General features: G+C 39.8%; 1 protein-coding gene across 1 annotated transcript; it reads right to left on the bottom strand.

The window, feature by feature from the left end:
• Positions 1-4,422: 4,422 nt before the first annotated feature.
• Positions 4,423-8,265, bottom strand: LOC144253839 (putative olfactory receptor 7A2). Its single transcript, XM_077796502.1, has 2 exons — positions 7,353-8,265; positions 4,423-4,475 (listed from the first exon to the last, which is right to left on the bottom strand). The coding sequence occupies exons 1-2, from the start codon at positions 8,263-8,265 to the stop codon at positions 4,423-4,425; spliced, it is 966 nt and encodes a 321-aa protein (XP_077652628.1).
• Positions 8,266-19,269: the final 11,004 nt, after the last annotated feature.

Genomic DNA, 19,269 nt, shown 5'->3' with positions numbered 1-19,269 from the left:
GCTGATGATTGGCTCACAGCGGCCCCAGCAACATCTAGCTGATTGGCTCCTCTGCGGTGATGTTCATTGGGCTGTTTCCCTGCCCTTCAGACTACGGAACTGCTCATTGGGGGACTTCTTTGGCTCCACCCACGCGACCTAGCCAATCGGCCTCAAGAGCAGGAGGATTGTGGGAGGTGGTGACTGGTGTGGGGGTGAGAGGCTTGTGGAAGCCGGTGGTGGCAGTTAGGCTCTGAGGGTTTTCCTGAGGAGCTGTTTTGCTTGGCGTTTGTAGTTTTAAAAATAAAGTTAGTTTCTTTTGACAAGTGGCTCCTGAATTGTACCCAGCCAGACTGCGGCAGGAGGGTCTTCATGCATAGGCTTCAGTTCTTCCCTGGATGTTGAAGGTGCAGAGCGGGGCTATGACCCCAGACAAGAGAACAGGAATGTGTCCAGCTTTGGTCCTCAAGTCAGATTTGAAGATCCTGAAGAATTAAATATGTCCCAAGGGTGTGCACCCAGGGAGAGCAGGAGCAATCACAGCCTAGAGCTTTCTCTATTTGCTCACTAGGCACATGTCCTTCCAACCTCTAAGACCTGATTTCCCTGAAGAATTCTGCTCTAGACAGGAAAGGAGCAGTTTCCATGGATTCCTCAGGGAGCAGAGTGGAGTCAGGTGCATCAGCCCCTATTACCACCAATCTAAGGCCCCATCTTCCCAAAGTCCAGACTTCCTACCACCATATCCCTCCTGTGAGTCATAGTTTTCTTCCATGTGTGAAACTAAGAAACCTGCCCTGGTTAGTTATCTTGTGTCCTCAAAACACTGACTCATGTTGAGGACACAGTCTCTGGTGTGTCCAGAAATTTTCTCTATCCCTCTTTAACAGAGAAGTGAGCTCTTTGTATAAAATGTGAAGACATAAGACAACACCTCCTGTATTCATCACACTTTGCCAACAATACCCACAATGTCATGCATCTGATAAACTCACGTTTCTAATGAGGGACCAAATGATGGCTCTTACCATAGGATGTGAGTATGAGTTTGAAGAGATAAGAATCTTCAGGTGCCAAGACTTGAGCTCCCTTCTCATTTCATGCTCATTCAAAGTTGGCTCTTTTCAGATCTCTTCTCTCAAATTTTGAAATGAAGCTTGACTTTGTATGTACATGTAGATTTCTGTGGGTGGATGACTCAACTCTCAAAAAATATCAAAAATCCACAGGCACACATGTTGTATTCACACCTGGTACCATGACAAGTTTCTGTGGACCCACAAAGAATTTCCACACATGTCATTTATTCCTCACAACATTGTTCCGAAGTCATGCTTATTTACCCAAATTAACTTCAGATAAAGGGCACTGGGGGTGTTAAATTTATTGATATTAAATTTTTAATGGTGCAATTTTAGTGTCACATATTTTTAGAGCACCATTTGATGTATACACTGGGTAATGTCCAGATCAAAGTAAGCATAATTACCTCCTCAAGATTTATCATTTCTTTGTGGTGAACACATTCCAGACTGGTAGAAAAAAAGGAAAGTGAAATAGGGCAAGGAATGGGAAGGGGAAGGAGAGGTACTGGGGCTAAGTTGGAGCCAATTGTATTCCATGTTTTATGATTATGGCAAGATTAATCCCAATTTTATGTATAATTATAAAGCACTAATTGCAAAGGATATTGGATTCCATCATTTTTGAAATATGCAGGACCTTATCATAACCAGTTTTGCGACAGAACAGCAGAACCAATTCCTCCTACCTGACTACAACTTAGTATCCTGGGGCCAACCTTCTTCTTTCCTCCTGCTCCCTTACCCTTTCCAACCTCTGGGAACCAGCATTCTGCTCTGCGCTGCTGTGAAAGCAACTTCTGTACCTTCTACATGTAAGTGAGGTCCTGCCGTACTTGTCTCTCTGTGCCTGGCTTGTTGCCCTTCACATGGTGACCTCCAGTTCTCTCCATAGGATCAAGGATGCCAATTTTATAACAATTAAATATAAAAGAGTTAAACCTTATTGTACACTTTCTTCAATTGAGCACGTGAGGGGAATTTTTCATAGTAACGTTTTATACCTTTTTATGAATAACTAGGAAAGAGGAGCTCAAAGTCTCCAGAGCAGAGGTCGTTAAGAGCATTAATGATTTTCATTTTATCAATACTTACTGTGCACAAGTATTAAAGTATTACACTGTACTCACACCTACATGCAATTATTACATGTTAATTATATGTCTTTCTGAAATTGTTTAAGAAAATATAATTGAGTATCCTGACATGATCATGACATACTGTATACATTAATTGAATTAATGTCATCACCTATTTTTAAAATTAAGAAAGTAATTATTAAATAAAATATTTTAAATAATGCATGTCAAAAATGATGAGATAATAGAATAAATCAGACATTATTACCCTATGCTACTATGTTACCTATGTTACTACTCTACATCATGTAAATCCAAAGAATGAGAAGTCATACTCTATATATGTATAATGTATCAAAATGCAGTCTACTGTCATGTTCAACAAACTGGACCAAATTTTTAAAAAATAAATTTAAAGAAATGTTTTAAAAATAGGAAGAAATTTTATTTGAATACTGTGGATATTTGCTTCACTATATTTACCCTATAACATCAGGTTGCAAACCTCAAATACGAACAATAAGTTGTACCCCAAAATAAATTAAATTTAAATTAAATAAAATAAAAAAACAAAATAGACATATACAAATTATTCCAAAACAATTACAGTTTTTAAAATGCAAGAAAAATTTGTGAATGTGCCTGAGTCATTGACCTAAAAGAATAGATACAAATGGCTTAGGAACATTGAAATGTACTCAATTTCATGAAAGTTTAATGAAAATTACATTAAAATCATCAAGGGGACTTTGAATACCTTACCTTGGTGTTTGCTGTAGTCCTAAATCTGCAACACCCAGAGACAGAGTGATTCTTTGTTGGGGAGAACCCCAGAAGCAGGAGTCTGTATCTGAAGCTCTTGTCTCCTCTCAGCTTAATTAATACTTTAGTAAAGCTTCTCTAGAGCCATCTTAACATGAGGTCTGGGACCATGGCCTGCCCTCTGTGACCTTAAGTTCATTGTCTGGTGACCATAAGGCCCTGCTCCCTGGTGATAAGTGACCAAGAAACTCCAGAGACAATGTGTATCAGATGGTCCAACAAAGTGGCAAAAGCTGAGTGGAGTTATAAAATCTTAATTTAATATTTATGGACAAGTGATTGTACATATCCATAGGGTGAATGTGATGTTTTTAGCACATGCACCTCATGTGTGCTGAACAAAAAAGCTTAAGGGAACTTTCCCTCCCCATATCATTACCTTATGATTCCAGGTCTGCGTTCCTCTCTTCAGATATTCATAAAACACATGATAAGATCAGGGCACTGCAGCCCCCACCCATCCCCAATCACTGTGGAACACTAGAACTGGGTCTTTCTATTCACCTGTGCTCCTGTACCTGTTATCCAGCCTCCCCTCCTCCTCTTCCTCCTGCCTCCTTCCCAGCCTCCACTGTCACTATTCTATATATAGATTGAGGCTCCTTTGGCCTCCACATAGGATCACATGCAGTGTTTGATTCTGTCTGGCTTCTTTCATGGGACACAAGGGCCTGTCCCCTTTATTCTGTTGTAAATGGCAGGATTTCATTCTTCTTGAAGGCTGAAGAGCACTCAGTTATAAATATACCACATTTGACTACTGTGAAGACTGCCCAAGGAACATTGGGAATTGCAGCTATGTCTTTGAAGGCTAATTTCATTCCCTCTATTTTTTTATTATCAAGATCTACCTCCATGTGTCTGGATTTTTGTTTTTTTCTGCCTCAACGCCTCTTAGTTAACCTGTCCATGTGTAGTTTTGAGGCTCAAACTCTCTCTTCTTTCTCAACCATCTCCTAATTTTCATTCTATTAATCTAAAATTCACAGAAAAAACTGCTTACCAGGAACTGCACTAGACATCATGGTTGCAGGCACAGATGAGATAGGGTTCAGAATTTCTAGGATATCAAAGGGTGTCAGTATAAAACTTGAATAAGTTGAGGATGACGGGAAGGAAAGAGGATCCAACAAAAAGGCAGTAAATCTTCAGAGTTGTTCTCATCTGAATCACCTCAGAACACATCTCTGCAAGTGAGTTTCCAGGGTAACATGGCCCCCTGAGCATCACTTGTGAGGTCACTTGTTAAAGGTATGATATTTGGTTTGTTTAATTTAAAGACAATCCCTTATTGTAGATAACTGGGAAAGTGCCCCGTTATGTTCACACAACTGAGATTTCCTGGTGAAAGTTAAAAGGCTGATCCAATGTGGAACCTTAGAAATAGTCCTGGAGACAGGGAGCTCCTGAAGGGAGACCCCAGGGAAGAGTGGCTTTAAAACCTGTGAAACCTGAAGTCGTCAAAGGGCTGGATGGAGGAGGACAGGCTCTCGGGCCCTTGATGTGGTGCCCACTGCTGCTCAGAAGAGTCCTGCCATGGCCTTCACTGAGGCACCATCCATCTGACACCTCCAACTCCCTGTTCCTCCGACTATAGACAAAGGGGCTCAACATGTGGGTGACACCAAGGCCACATCAAGGTCAATTAGACAACAAAGTGCCTGCAGAACTGAGGAAGACATCAAGACCAGTGCTACAGTTTCAGTCTTAAGTGTCACCCAAAGGCCCTGTGTTAAAGCTTGGTCCCCAGCTTGGTGCTATTGGAAGGAGGTAGAAATCCTAAGAGGTATGTCTTGTGGGAAATCTGAGTACATTTGGGAATTGCCCTTGAAAGGGATTTTAGAACCCCCATCTTTTCCTCTATCTCTTCCACTTCCAGGCCATGAGGTCACCGGCTTTCCTCTGCCACATGCCTGCCACCCCTCGTCATGTGCTCATTGCAATAGGGCAAGCCTTGGGGCCAATCCAAAACAAATTGGAATCTTGAAAATTGTGAGCCAAAATAAATGTTCTCTCCTTATAAATCAATTATCTCTGGTGTTGTGTTAGAGTAACAAAATGCTGACTTGCACAACCAGTGCATAATGCAAGGGCATTACCAATAGTTTAGACCCACTTGCAGAAAAGGCTTTGAACTGGTTCCTGACTGTCAAAATTCTAGAATGATAGAAGCTAAGTACACTGTTATGTTATTGATGAGGTTGCATGAATAGGGGAACTCAGGATTCTGGCAAGTCCAGAACAGTGTGGGGTTTCTATGTTTGTGCAGAAGCGGGGCAGTAGAAGAGGTTTACTTAAATAAAAGCCATATTCTAAAGGAAATATTCATCAGTAATGTCTACTCTCATCTCTTTGTATCAGAGATCAAGATCAATGAAATGTCATATGCCAACATTTCTTTTGCCCAAATCTGTTTATTTCAATATTCATCAGTTTTACACGAACCTGAAAAGCAGACTTCACCACAGTCTTTGTATATTTTGTGTGTGGGTTGACATAAAACCACAGCACATTGTCATCAAGATGGTGTTCAATTTCATTTACCAGCTCTCATTAGAAGAAAGCACATGAGGGTAATTTGAAGCCTAGGATGCAGCAGGACAGCAATGACAGCTTACAATTCCACGGGAGAAAGTGAACAGCAATCATGAGTTCAGGAGGAAAGGAGAAATGCATCAAGTTTTACACTATTTACAAATGGCTTGTTCTGCTTTCCCTTTGATTTATAATTCTTAATGGAACTTTTCATTTGGAGAAAGTTGTGGATTAACATGTGGTAGTTAAAAAATGACAGAGAGAAATCCAAAGGCCCTTTAGTCAGTTTCCACCTTGGTACCACTGAACAAAATATCACAGACAGATTACAGTGCTGATAACAAGGAAATGAACACACAGAAGAAGAAGCACCCTGCTCATATCTGACCACATCATTCACACAGATAGGGAGTAAATCCTGCCCATCACCAGAGGAGTGAAAGGGGAAAACGTGGCATATATACAACATGGAACATCATTTATCCTTATGTAGGATGAAATCCTGTCATTTAGGCCAATGTGGATGGAACCAGAGCACGTTGAGCTAAGTGAATAAGGCAGATACCAAAAGAAAAGTACTTCATGGTCTCTCTCAAATGAGAAAGGCAAAATAAAATAAAATAAAATAAAATAAATGCTAACTTGAATATAGAATAAAGATTACCATACATTGGGTTGGAAAGGTGGAAAATGGATGGTTATATTTGATGAGTGTACACCATGGGCATGTATGGAAATATCATATTGAAACTCCTTAATATTTTCTATTATTTACATTCATCAAAATAACATACAGTATAGTTCCCAGCAGTCAAAGATCCCAAGTTTTGCCCTGTTACATCCCCATCCACCTTTCTCACTGCCACATGCCTGGCCCCCAGATCCATCAATCTGCTCACCATTTATATATTCCTAGCATTTCAAAAATCTTGTCTAGCACATAAAAATATGTGCCTGGGAGAAATGTTGCAGTAGATACCTCTGGTGAAATGACCTGTTTTGCCCATGACTATTTTAGGCACTGTGGACACCACACTGAAATAGAAACACAATCCAAAAGTGTGAACAAAACTTATTGACCTGCTAATACCTTGAGAAGTTAAAGGCTACCTTAATCAAAATGGTAGTTTTGGAAATAATATAGGAAAAAATTCAAAAATACAAAATTGAATATCTATTCTCATCTGGGCCAGGTGCACACTTGCAATCCCAGTGACTCAGGAGTCTGAGGCAGGGGGATCACATATCAAAGCCATCCTCAGCAATGTTGTAAGGCCTTAAGCAACATATCAAGACACTGTCTCAAAGAAAAAACAGAAAGGTCTGTGCCTATATCTCAGTGGTTAAACAGCCTAGGGTTCAATCCACGGTATCAAAGTTTTTTTTTTTTCTTAGATTTACTTCCACAATAAAATTATGAAAATTTGCTTTAGTTGTTCTATGCATTTTCTCACATGTGAATACTAATTATGCATATTTTAAGCAAAATGAGCAATTCTTTAGCTTGACATTTGTCATTTGAGATTATTTCTAAAAACATATATTATGGGATAAATGAGAATTTTCAAGTATTACTCATCCAAAGTGGGAATAATTTGGAGAAAGCTGGAAAATGACAAGGGAAAGGGTTGGATTCATATTGATCACAGTGTACAATAAAATGAATGGTGTAGTGGGATTGTATGTCAAAGTTGAAATCAAAGAAATGGAAACTCTGCTTTAACCTACAAGGACCAAGTCCTGCTTCCACCTTCCAGTGAAGAATCCCGGATTCTGCTTCTGAGGTTCTAAGCCCTGCAATCATGGGCAATTATTCAGTTTCAGCACAATTAACACTTTTATCTTCCTGTGCCACAGAGTGTTCTCAGAGCACTCTGGATGTCCTTGTTCCTCAGACTGTATATGAAGGGGTTCAGCATGGGGGTGACCACAGTGTACATCACTGAAGCTGTTGCAATGGAGTGTGAGTTCTGAGTCACAGCAGAACTGAGGTACACACCTAGGCTTGTGCCATAAAATAAGGAGACCACAGAGAGGTGAGATGCACAGGTGGAGAAGGCTTTGTACTTGCCCTGAGTTGATGAGATTGCACGGATGGAAGATACTATCTTGCAGTAAGAGTAAAGGATGCCAGTGAGGGGTCCAACAGCCAGCAAGAGAGCAGCAAAATATATCACCAGCTCATTGATAAAGGTGTCAGAGCAGGCACAGTGAACCACCTGGTTAAGGTCACAGAAAAAGTGTGGGATTTCCAAGTCTGTGCAGAAGGACAGCTGCAATACCATTAAGCTTTGTAGCAGTGCATATGAGACACTCACATCCCAGGACACCAGAAGTAGCAATCCACAGAGCCTTTGGTTCATGATGACCATGTAGTGGAGGGGGTGACAGATGGCCACAAACCGGTCGTAGGCCATCACACTCAAAAGGAAGTCATCCAACCCACCAAAGAGTACAAAAAAGTGAATCTGGGTGATGCAGCCTGCATAGGAAATGGCCTTGCTCTGTGTCTGGATGTTCACCAGCATCTTGGGGATAGTGGTGGAGGTGAAGCAGACGTCCACAAAGGACAGGTTGGAGAGGAAGAAGTACATGGGCGTGTGCAGGTGGGAGTCTGAGATGGTGGCCAGAATGATGAGCAGATTCCCCAGCACAGTGACCAGGTACATGGACAGGAAAAGGCCAAAGAGGAGGGGCTGCAGTTCTTGGTTCTCTGCAAATCCCAAAAGAAGGAATTCTAAACGTTGAGTACCATTCCCTGGTTCCATATGCATGTCACTACCAGAAATGAGAAAAAGAGCATAACTAATTTTTACAGACAGGCAATACTTACAACATTGAAATGAAACAATACATATTTTGCTATAAAAATTAATTTTAGTGATGGTGTGTAGCTCATGTTGGAGTGGCTGCTTAACATAGGCAATGCCCTGGATACCATCCATATACCTCAAAAAAGAAAAAAGCCAAGGGAAATAATGAAATTATCTTCTATAGGACATGTGTAGCTCTTGTCCCCTAAGGGATCCTATGCCACCTCTGATGAGGAATTCCTATTTCATTCTCAAGTTTTCACTAGGAAGTCATGATTTTCAGATTTCTAAAGAGAAATTTATTCATGCCTTTGATAAGTATAAATTAGCAACCCTCATGAACACTTTTGTTGTTTCTGTGTCTTGGCTACAGTGAATTGTGCATCAGTCAATGTGGAAGGCAGATCTCTTCAAAATACCCATTTCATTTTCTTTGGCCCCATACCCAGTAGTAGGATTGCTGCATCAAGTGATGACTGTATTTTAAATTTTGTGGATTCTCCATATTGTTTTCCATAATGGCTTCATTAACTTGCATTCCCACCAACTCTAAGTCAGGATTCCATTTCTTCTCCACATACTCACTGGCCCTTGATATCCTTGGTATTTTTGATAATAGCTCTTTCCACTGGAGTTAGGCCATAGTCTAACATATTTTTGATTAGCATTTCCCAGATAATTAGCAATTTTGAGCACATTTCAGATGGCTATTAGCAATTTATAAGTGGTACAGATATGCAGTGGAATTATTCAGCTATTAATAAAATGATGAATCTTATCATTGGCGACATCATAGATGAACCTGGGGACACTTATGAAGTGAAATCAGACAGGTGCAGGAACACTACAGCTGCATGATATCATTCCTGTGAGGATTCTGAGAAATTTGATCTCATAGAATGTCAGCATAGCATGATGGTCACAGAAGCTGAGGTGCATTCTGGGCCCAATGGGATGAGGAGAAGCTCCTCAAGGGGAAAAAAAATTACAGTAAGAGAAGAGGAATAGCTCCTGGTGATGTACTGTACAGTTGGGTAATTATAGTTAAAAATAACATGTTACCTATTTTAAAATAGTTAGAGGGGAGGATTTTGAAAGTTTGTCACAGAGAAATGATAAATGTTTCAGAAAATTAAACTAATCATACTTGTTCAATTATTATAAAATTTATACGTGTATATAAATATAATTTTTTGATAATTATATGTCAATTAAAAATAAAGCAATACTACTTACTGAGTACAAACTATGATTCATACATTGGGTCAGTAATGTATATGAATTAAAACAAAGAAGTCCACATTATCCCAAGAGAGGGAAAGAACATAAACAAAAATGGTTAAAATCACCTAATATGTCTCATGGTGATGGGTACTAAGAGGAAAAAGAAAGAGTAGAGAGGTAGCTGTACTTTTACAGCAATGCAGGGAAAACCAGCAGGAAGAGGGGAATCCAAACAGAGACCACAAGGAAGGCAGGGCAGGAGCCACAAGTCATCCTCAGTGGAGTGGTCTTCACTGCGGGGACAGTCAGTGCACAGGTCCTAAGGAACATGCTTGTATCAGAAAACTGAGGCATAAAAGAAAGCTGTTGGCAAGAATGAGGTAAAAATGGAGAGTGATGAGAGATGGTGTCAGAGAATATTAAAGGATGAGCTGGCCTCACTGCTCTCTGAGGCTACAAGGTACAGGAAGTCCTTCATCCACACCCGGAACCTTTGCTCTTAGATTTGCTGCAAACACATTCTGTGGATTGCAAAAGTATTCCCTCCTTGCTACCACCTGAGGGTTAAGTTCTAGCCTCTAGCTGCTAAGAATCACTGGGGAATATATAAGATCAGGACCCCTTTCCTGAGCCCTCCATGAGGCAAACACACACACTCACACACTCTCAGAGCCTGATTTCTGCCATGGCCTCTCAGCACCAATAACCTGACAAGGTTGTGAGCTTCAACAAAACAAGCTGAGTTCGTCTTTTCTCTGAAGAATGTGGAGAGGGTACCTGGAAATTCCACTCGACACTCTTTCCATGAACAAATTAGTGAACCCACCTAATATATAAACAGAGATATGATAAATTGTGGTATAAAGATGTATTAAGAATTGTAATGGAAAAAAGAGAGCTCATGTATAATGGAATAATTTGGCATGAACACACTGTATCTACAGAGTTATGAAAAATTGGGCTGTGAGGGATAATTATGTATGTAATGCATTCCACTCTTGTCATGTATGAAAGAAATAAAAAAAAAGAATGCTCCTCTTATTCCCTGTGTTTAAAAAGGAGCATGAAAATCTGTGAAGACAACAGAGAGAGAAAGAGGAAACAGAGAAGGATGGAGAGTGAGAGAAAATGAGAGAGAAGGCAAAGGGTGGACAGAACATGAAGAGGTGAGGGCAGAGAGAGAGAGATCATATGTGAACCCAAGGGAACAGGACCTTGCAAGCCCAGGTGTCTCTTCTCCAGGAGGAAAAGGCTTTCTTTGTCCTGGCAGTGTTCCAAACCCAGTGACACTCCCTGGGTGCCCAGCACAATCCATAAGCAGCAAAATAAATTTGCAAAAAAAAACCCAAAGTAGTGACATCATTTTCTCAGTCTACATTTTAAATGTTTTCATTATTGCATTGCTTTTATACATATTGTGGGGGTCATTAGATATATTTAGTTGTGGATGGTCACAATACTTGTATTTTATTTATTTATTCTTATGTGGTACTGAGAATTGAATCTGGTCCTCACACATGCTAGGCAAGTGCTCTGCTCCTGAGTCCCAGCCCTGTCAGGGTCACTTTGGCACAATTTCACATGCAGGAAACCTATTTTGTTCCACTTCAGTCCCCAGTGCCTTCCTTTTCCCTCCTCTCCTCTCTCCCACTGTTCCTCTTCCTTGTGTCAAGGCACCTGACAGACCATACACTTCAAAAGAAAAAAAATGACCAAAATTCAAAAATCAGCAATTCACAAGAGGAGATATCCAACGTACCTACAGCAAAGTGGGGAACTTTGAATATGAAATAGCAGATCTGTCTTCCCTAGTTCTGCCCCTTTCACTTGACCTACTGGCTTGTCCCTAGTTATGTCACAGATAAGGCAGGTCTTTTTTCACTATTTTAAAATTCATACAGAATCATTGTGCCTGTCCACTCAGTATATATGTGATCATTCCATATATATATATATATGTGCTGTGTGACGATCACATCAGGGTAATTAGCCTTTCAATCCCCTTAGGTCCTTACTCTACTTCCTTATATTTTTACTTTGCTTGTTTTTTTGTGTGTGGCATCATATCATGATTGTTCCTGGGTTTGGGGCTTTTTAAAAATTTTTTGTACATGTTATTTTGTTACACATAATAATTATATATGTTTATGGGTCATATTGTGATGTTTTGATACATGAAAATATTGCATAATGATCAAAAATGGGTACCAGAAGAAAATGTGAAAATAAATTGCTAGAGACTTGGAAATAAAAGATAAGGAAGTAGAGAAAAAAGTCACAATTCAATCTTTCTTATCTAAAGATAAACAAACTCCAATATACTTGTGGATGGTGGATGTGAACTCCAGTAAAATGATGAGGAGCAATGCCTACATTGTATCGTGGAAAATCAAGAGGCACACACTTAAGAGAGACTTGAAAATAAGTTGGATATATGTTGAAAAGTTGACTTATTAGTGTAAGGAGTGCAGAAGAACTTTCATTAGGATTTTTATGTAGAGCAAGGATTCACAACTCAAAAAGTAGGTGATTGTTGAGTCACATCTTTCAGAATGAAAAACCCTGCCGGGAGCCCCAAAACAAACCTTGGTCTATTGGAAAACATTAGAATCTGTAGACTTTCAGAGACTCCCCACAGATACATGTCCACTTATGTGCTGTGCATATGTGAATGAAACAAGGGACAACATGCAAAATCCATGAAAAAAACTCTAAAGAATTAAAATAAATAAAATGAGAGGGAATACACACCAACCCTAAGCAAAGGGTCTTAACAATTTGAAATATAGAGGTTGAAGGCCATCCCCTTGACTTCACCTTGACAGGTTGTGAAATACTTGCAACATAAAATTCTTTGGCATACCCATCTTCACTTATTAAGTTAGTTCATTATCCATGTAGATACCCAGAGAGTAAGAAGATTGCATGAAATATCTATATCATGATTTTCTCCTACAGGAATTTATTTACAGAAATTCCTTAATCTGGATCTTTTTCACCAATATGAACATGTGCTGAAATTTATTCCAGTATAAATTTTTAAAAAATTAGCTCCCTCCAGTGCATATCTCTCCATACTTCATACCAGATTTACCCATTCCCCTTCATTGCAAAGTACACAGACTTATATTTTACTTTATTTGAACCACTTGTGCCTCCCATTCCTCTTCTAATTGAGATTTCATTACCATAAGTTAATGGTCAACAGTGACACAGTGTTGCTGATTTCTTGGTCACTTTTCCTTTTTGGTATCTTATAAATCCATTAATAAATTACTTAAGCTAGCAAGGGACACCACCATCTCTAGGCTGCAGGACAGGCTAGTTGGGCTCTCAGGGAACCTCAGGTTTAAGCTCCTGCCTTCATTCTCTTCAATCCTCTCATGCAGTGTCTGCTGGGTCCTCAGGCTCACCTGGGTGGCATCTCTGACTGGAGGGTCATCATGCACAAGCTTCAGTTCTTCCCTGGATATTGAAGGTTCACAGTGAGGCTCTGACCCCAGACAAGAGAACAGAAATGGGTCCAGCTTTGGTCCTCAAGTAACATGATGAATCAAGTGTGCCCTAAGGTGTACACTCAGAAAGGGCAGGAGCAATCACAGACCACAGCTTTCTCTATCTGCTCATTAGGCACATGTCCTTCTTTTTAATCCAACGTCTAAGCACCTGTATTCCCTGCAGGACTCAGGTCTATAATCAGGAAAGGAAGAGTTTGCATAGATTCCCCTGAGATCAGAGTGGAGTGCTATTGATCTGCCCCTTTTTATCACCAATCCATGAACTCACCTTCCCGATGTCCCACCACCCATCACCACATCCACCCTTTGTGTTCTACTTTTCTTCCCATGTCTAAAACTAAGAAACCTGCCCTGGTTAGGTATCTTGTGCCCTCAAAAGACTGACTCACATTGGGGACACAGTCTCTGGCATCTCCAGACATTTTCTCTGTCCCTCTTTAACAGAGTAGTGAGCTGTGTTTTTCTGAAATGTCAAACCATAAGACAGCACCTCCTGCACTCATAACACTTTGCTAACAATACCAGAAATTTCATGCTTGTAATGAACATACATTTTTATAATGAGGGACCAAATGATGATTCTTGATTTTGGATGTGAGTATGAGTTTGAAGAAATAAAGATCTTGAATGATAGAAACCAAATACCCTGCTATGTTATTGATGAGGTTGCCTGAACAGAGGAACTCAGGACTCTGGCAAGATTGCAGAAGAGTGTGGGGTTCCCATGTGTGTGCATAAGGGAGGCAGTAGGAGAGGTTTTAAAGTAGTAAAAGCCACTGTGTAAATCACATGTCCATCTGTACCATCTCCCCTCTTCTCTACACAGCAGAGAGTGAGAGCAATGAAATGTCAGATGCCAGCATTTCTTTATTGTCCCAAATCTGTTTATTTTAATATCCAACATTTTTACACCATTCAGAAAGCAAACTTCACCACACTCTTCTGTACATTTTATGTCTGGATTGACAGAAAGCCACAGCACATTTTCAACAAGTCAGTATTCTCTTTCTTTAACCTGCTCTTGTTTGAAGAAAGTACACAGACTACTTTTAAGCACAGGGTGCACCATGACAGCAATGACAGCTGACACTCACATGGGACAAAGTGAACAGCAATCACAGGTTCAAGAGGAAAGGGAAACACATCAAAATGTGAACAGTTTATAAATGGCTTCCTCAGATGTCCATCACTTTTTTATTTAAAATTTTAATTTAAATTTTAATTAGAGAAAATTGTAGATTAATGGGCAGTAGTAAATACTGACAGAGAGAGATCCAAGGCCCTCTTCATGTGCTTCCACCATGGTAACACTGAGCAAAATATCACAGCCAGGTGTTTATACTGATAACAAGAAAATGAAATCACAGCAAAGAGAATCGTCCTTGGCCATGTTTACTGTAGCCTCATTCACAATAGCTATGCTATGAAATAACCTATGTGCCCATCACCTGATGAGAGGAGGAAAGAAATGTGGCATATATACAACTTGAACATACTCAGCCATATGTAAGGATGAAATCCTGTTATTTGGGGCAATGTGGATGAAACTGGAGGATATTGTGCTAAGTGAAGAATGCAGATACCAAAAGACAAGTACTTCATGGTGTCTCAACAGGAAGTTAAAATAAAAAGGAAATTATCACCCTGAACATAGGATAGAGATTACTAGACATTGGGAAGGGGTTGGAGAGAGTGGATAAAGGGAGGCTGGATTTGATCAGTGCACACTGTGGGCAGGTGTGGAAATATCATGCTTAACCTAATATTTACAATAATTTATGATATTCAAAATAAAATATAGAATAGCTCCCATCAGTCAAGTGTTCTTAATTTGCCCTGTTATAGCCCCATTTCCTCCCTTCCCTGATCAGAGCCTGGACCTTCAAACCAGTAATCTATTCACCACTTATATATTGCTATCATTTCAAAAGTGTTGTCTAGCAACATAGAAATATGTGCCTGGGAAAACAGTGAAGTAGGTACCTCTGGGGACCTGTTTTGCCCATGACAGTGTTAGGCACTGTGGACCTCATGCTGAAAAAGAAACAGGATCCAAAATTTGAGAATAAGACCTAATGACAAGTAACATCATGGTATGTTAAAGGCTACCTTATGAAGATTGGAAATTCTGAAAGTAATACAAGAAAAAAATGAACACACAATTGAAAATTTATTCTCTGTCTGGCATGGTGGTGCATGCTAGTAATCCCAGTGACTCAGGAGGCTGAGGCAGGAGGATCAAAGATGAAGGTCATCCTCCAAAATTTAGTGAGGCCCTAAGTAATTAGCAAGACACAATCTAAAACAAAAAACAGAAATGTCCATGGATATGACTCAGTGGTTAAGTACCCTTGGGTTCAATCCATAGTAACAAAAATTTTTTTTAAGATTTAACTCCACAATAAAATTATGAAAACAGCCTTATTTGATAAATATTTTCACAAATGAATATAAATTATGACTATTTTCAGCAAAATAAATAATTAAATATCATGACATATGTCATTTGTGATTAACTTATTTCTAAAATTATGTCTCATGGAACAAATGAGAATTCTCAAGATTTTCTCATCCAAAGATGGGAATATTTTGAGAAAGTTTAGAAGAGACAAATGGAAAGGACTGAATTTCATAGATATCAGAACGTGCAAAAAAATAATGACTCAGTAGAATTGTATGAGGAACTCAAAATCAAAGAAATGGAAATGCAGGAATAAAGGAGAAGGAGCAAGTTCTGCTTCCAGAATCTGATAAAGAATCCCAAATTCTGACTTGTAGGCTCTGAGCCCTGCATTCAGGGGCACTTATTCAGTCTCAAAACAATTGATACTTTTATCTTTCTCTCTCAGAGCCTTCTCAGAGCCAACTTGATGTCCCTGTTCCTCAGACTGTAGATGAAGGGGTTCAGCATGGGGGTGACCACAGTGTACATCACTGGGGCTGTTGCAATGGAGTGTGAGTTTTGGGTCACAGCAGAACTGAGGTACACACCTAGGCAAGTGCCATAAAATAAGGAGACCACAGAGAGGTGAGATGCACAGGTAGAGAAGGCTTTGTACTTGCCCTGAGCTCATGAGATGCACGGATAGAGGACACTATCTTCCAGTAAGAGTAAAGGATACTAATGAGGGGGCCACCAGCTAGCAGGACAGCAGCAAAATGTATCACCACCACATTGAGAAAGGTGTCACAGCAGGCACCCTGAACCACCTGGTTAAGTTCACAGAAAAAAATGTGGGATTTCCAAATCTGTGCAGAAGGACAGGCACAACACCATCAAGCTTTGCAAAATTGCATGTAAAAAACACACAACCCAGGACACCAGAACTAGCAATCCTCAGAGCCTGTGTTTCATGATGACCATGTCGTGCAGGGGAAGACAGATGACCATATACCGGTCATAGACCATCACAGTCAAAAGGAAGTCATCCAACACAACAAAGAGTACAAAAAAAATGAATCTGGGTGATGTAGCCTGCGTAATAAATGGCCTTGTTCTGTGTCTGGATGTTCACCAGCATCTTGGGGACCATGGTGGAGGTGAAGCAGATGTCCACAAAGGACAGGTTGGAGAGGAAGAAGTACATGGGTGTGTGCAGGTGGGAGTCTGAGATGACAGCCAGGATGATGAGCAGGTTCCCCAGCACAGTCACCAGGTACATGGAGTGGAAAAGCCCAAAGATGAGGGGCTTCAGTTCTGTGTCCTCTGCAAGTCCCAGAAGAAAGAATATTAAACGTTGACTATCATTCCCTGGTTCCACATGCATGTGACTACCAGAAATGAGAAAAAGAGCATAGCTAATTTTTCCATATACAGGTATTTCTCACATCATTGAAAGGAAACAATACATATTTTGCTGTAAAGAAATTAATTATAGGAATGGATGTGTAGCTCACTGGAGGAGTGCTTGTCTAACATATGCAAGGCACAGGATTCCATCATTAGCCCCACAATAAACAAAAAGAAAAAAAAAAAAAAAACAAGGAATGGAAAGTAATTAGCTTCTATAGAACGTGTATGTATTTTGTTCCCCTAAGGGATGCTGTGCCATCTCTGATAATGAATTCCTCTTTCACTCCCAGGGTTTCACTTGGAAGTCACGTATTTCAGAATTCTAAAGGGAACATTAATAGTGCTTTTGAGAAGTATAAAAGGAGCACCTCTGATGCGCACTCTGGTGGTTTCTGTAACTTGAAACAGTGAATAGTGCATCAGTAAATATGGAAGGACAGATATCTCCTACCACACCTATTTATTTCCTCTGACTATATTCCCAATACTGTGATTGCTGCATCATGCGATAACTGTATTTTAATTTTTATGGAACTTTTGTATCATTTTCAATAATGGCTTCATGAATTTGTATTCCACACAGCTTTGGGTAAGGAGTTTTTTTTCCTCCACATAATCACTGGCCCTTGTTATCTTTGGTCTTTTTATAATAGCACTTCTAACTGGAATGAGAAAATATTCTCTGGCAGTCTTGATTAGAATTTCCCTTATAATTGGCAATTGAGCATTTTTCATATGGCTATTGGCCATTTGTATGATATAGTACACAGTGGAATAATACTCAGCTGTTGATAGAAGATTGAATCCTCTCATTGGGAACAACCTGGATGAACCTGGAACCTTGTGTTTTTTTTTTATTGATTGTTCCAAACATTACAGAGCTCTTGATAAATCATCTTTCATACATTTGACTCTATTGGGTTTTGAACTCCCATTTCTACCCCAAATACAGATAGCAGAATCACATCTGTTACATACTCACATTTTTACATAATGGCATATTAGTGACTGTCTTAATCTGCTACCTTTCCTAACCCCTACTATCCCCCCTCCCCTCCCCTCCCACCTTCCCTCTCTGCCTCCTCAGCTGTTGTTCAATTCTCTCCCTTTTTCCCCCCTCCCCCTTGCCCATCATAACCTCTTATACTTTTGTGTATCATTGAAGGTCTCCTACCATTTGCAAATCCTTTCCCTTCTCTTTCCCTTTCTCTCCCCCCATTCGTCTTTGTTTACAGTGAGTCTTTTCCTCATGCTCTTCCTTCCTGTTTTGTTCTTAGTTGCTCTCTTTATATCAAAGGAGACATTTGGCATTTGTTTTTTAGGGCTTGGCTAGCTTTGCTTAGCATAATCTGCTCTAATGCCATCCATTTCCCTGCAAATTTCTATGATTTTGTCGTTTCTTATTGCTGCATAATACTCCATTGTATATAAATGCCACATTTTTTTTTATCCATTCATCTATTGAAGGGCATCTAGGTTGGTTCCACAGTCTAGCTATTGTGAATTGTGCCGCTATAATCATTGATGTGGCCGTATCCCTATAGTGCGCTTTTTTAAGGTCCTCAGGGAATAGTCCGAGAAGGGCTATAGCTGGGTCAAATGGTGGATCCATTCCCAGCTTTCCCAGGAATCTCCATACTACTTTCCAAATTGGCCTCACCATTTTGCAGTCCCACCAGCAGTGTACAAGTGTACCCTTTTCCCCACATCCTCGCCAACACTTATTGTTGTTTGACTTCATAATGGCTGCCAATCTTACTGGAGTGAGATGGTATCTTAGGGTGGTTTTGATTTGCATTTCTCTGATTGCTAATGATGGTGAGCATTTTTTCATGTACTTGTTGATTGATTGTATGTCCTCCTCTGAGAAATGTCTGTTCAGGTCCTTGGCCCAATTGTTGATTGGATTATTTGTTATCTTATTATTTATTTTTTTTAGTTCTTTGTACATTCTGGATATTAGGGCTCTATCTGATGTGTGGGGGGTAAAAATTTGTTCCCAGGATGTAGGCTCTCTATTTACCTCTTTTATTGTTTCTCTTGCTGAGAAAAAAACTTTTTAGTTTAAGTAAGTCCCATTTGTTTATTCTTGTTGTTAACTCTTGGGCTATGGGAGCCCTATAAAGGAATTTGGAGCCCAACCCCACAATATGTAGATCGTAGCCAACTTTTTCTTCTATCAGACGCAGTGTCTCTGGTTTGATACCTAGCTCCTTGATCCATTTTGAGTTAACTTTTGTGGCTGGTGAGAGAAAGGGATTCAATTTCATTTTGTTGCATATGGATTTCCAATTTTCCCAGCACCATTTGTTGAAGATGCTATCCTTCCTCCATTGCATGTTTTAAGCCCCTTTATCAAATATAAGATAGTTGTAACTTTGTGGATTAGTCTCTGTATCCTCTATTCTGTACCATTGGTCCACC

Source organism: Urocitellus parryii, chromosome 3 (assembly GCF_045843805.1).
Source record: "Urocitellus parryii isolate mUroPar1 chromosome 3, mUroPar1.hap1, whole genome shotgun sequence".
Taxonomy (NCBI): domain Eukaryota; kingdom Metazoa; phylum Chordata; class Mammalia; order Rodentia; family Sciuridae; genus Urocitellus; species Urocitellus parryii.
Note: the sequence above shows the minus strand (reverse complement) of the source record. Positions and strands in the feature narration are given on the sequence as shown.

What these genes read in the sequence shown, in the direction of transcription:
- LOC144253839 (XM_077796502.1), bottom strand. Translation starts at nt 8,265, where the DNA reads ATGGAACCAGGGAATGGTACTCAACGTTTAGAATTCCTTCTTTTGGGA. An exon ending in GAGTGCTCTGAGAACACTCT is followed by an intron (nt 4,476 to 7,352) that starts GTGGCACAGGAA and finishes TCTGAGCAGCAG; the next exon opens with TGGGCACCACATCAAGGGCC.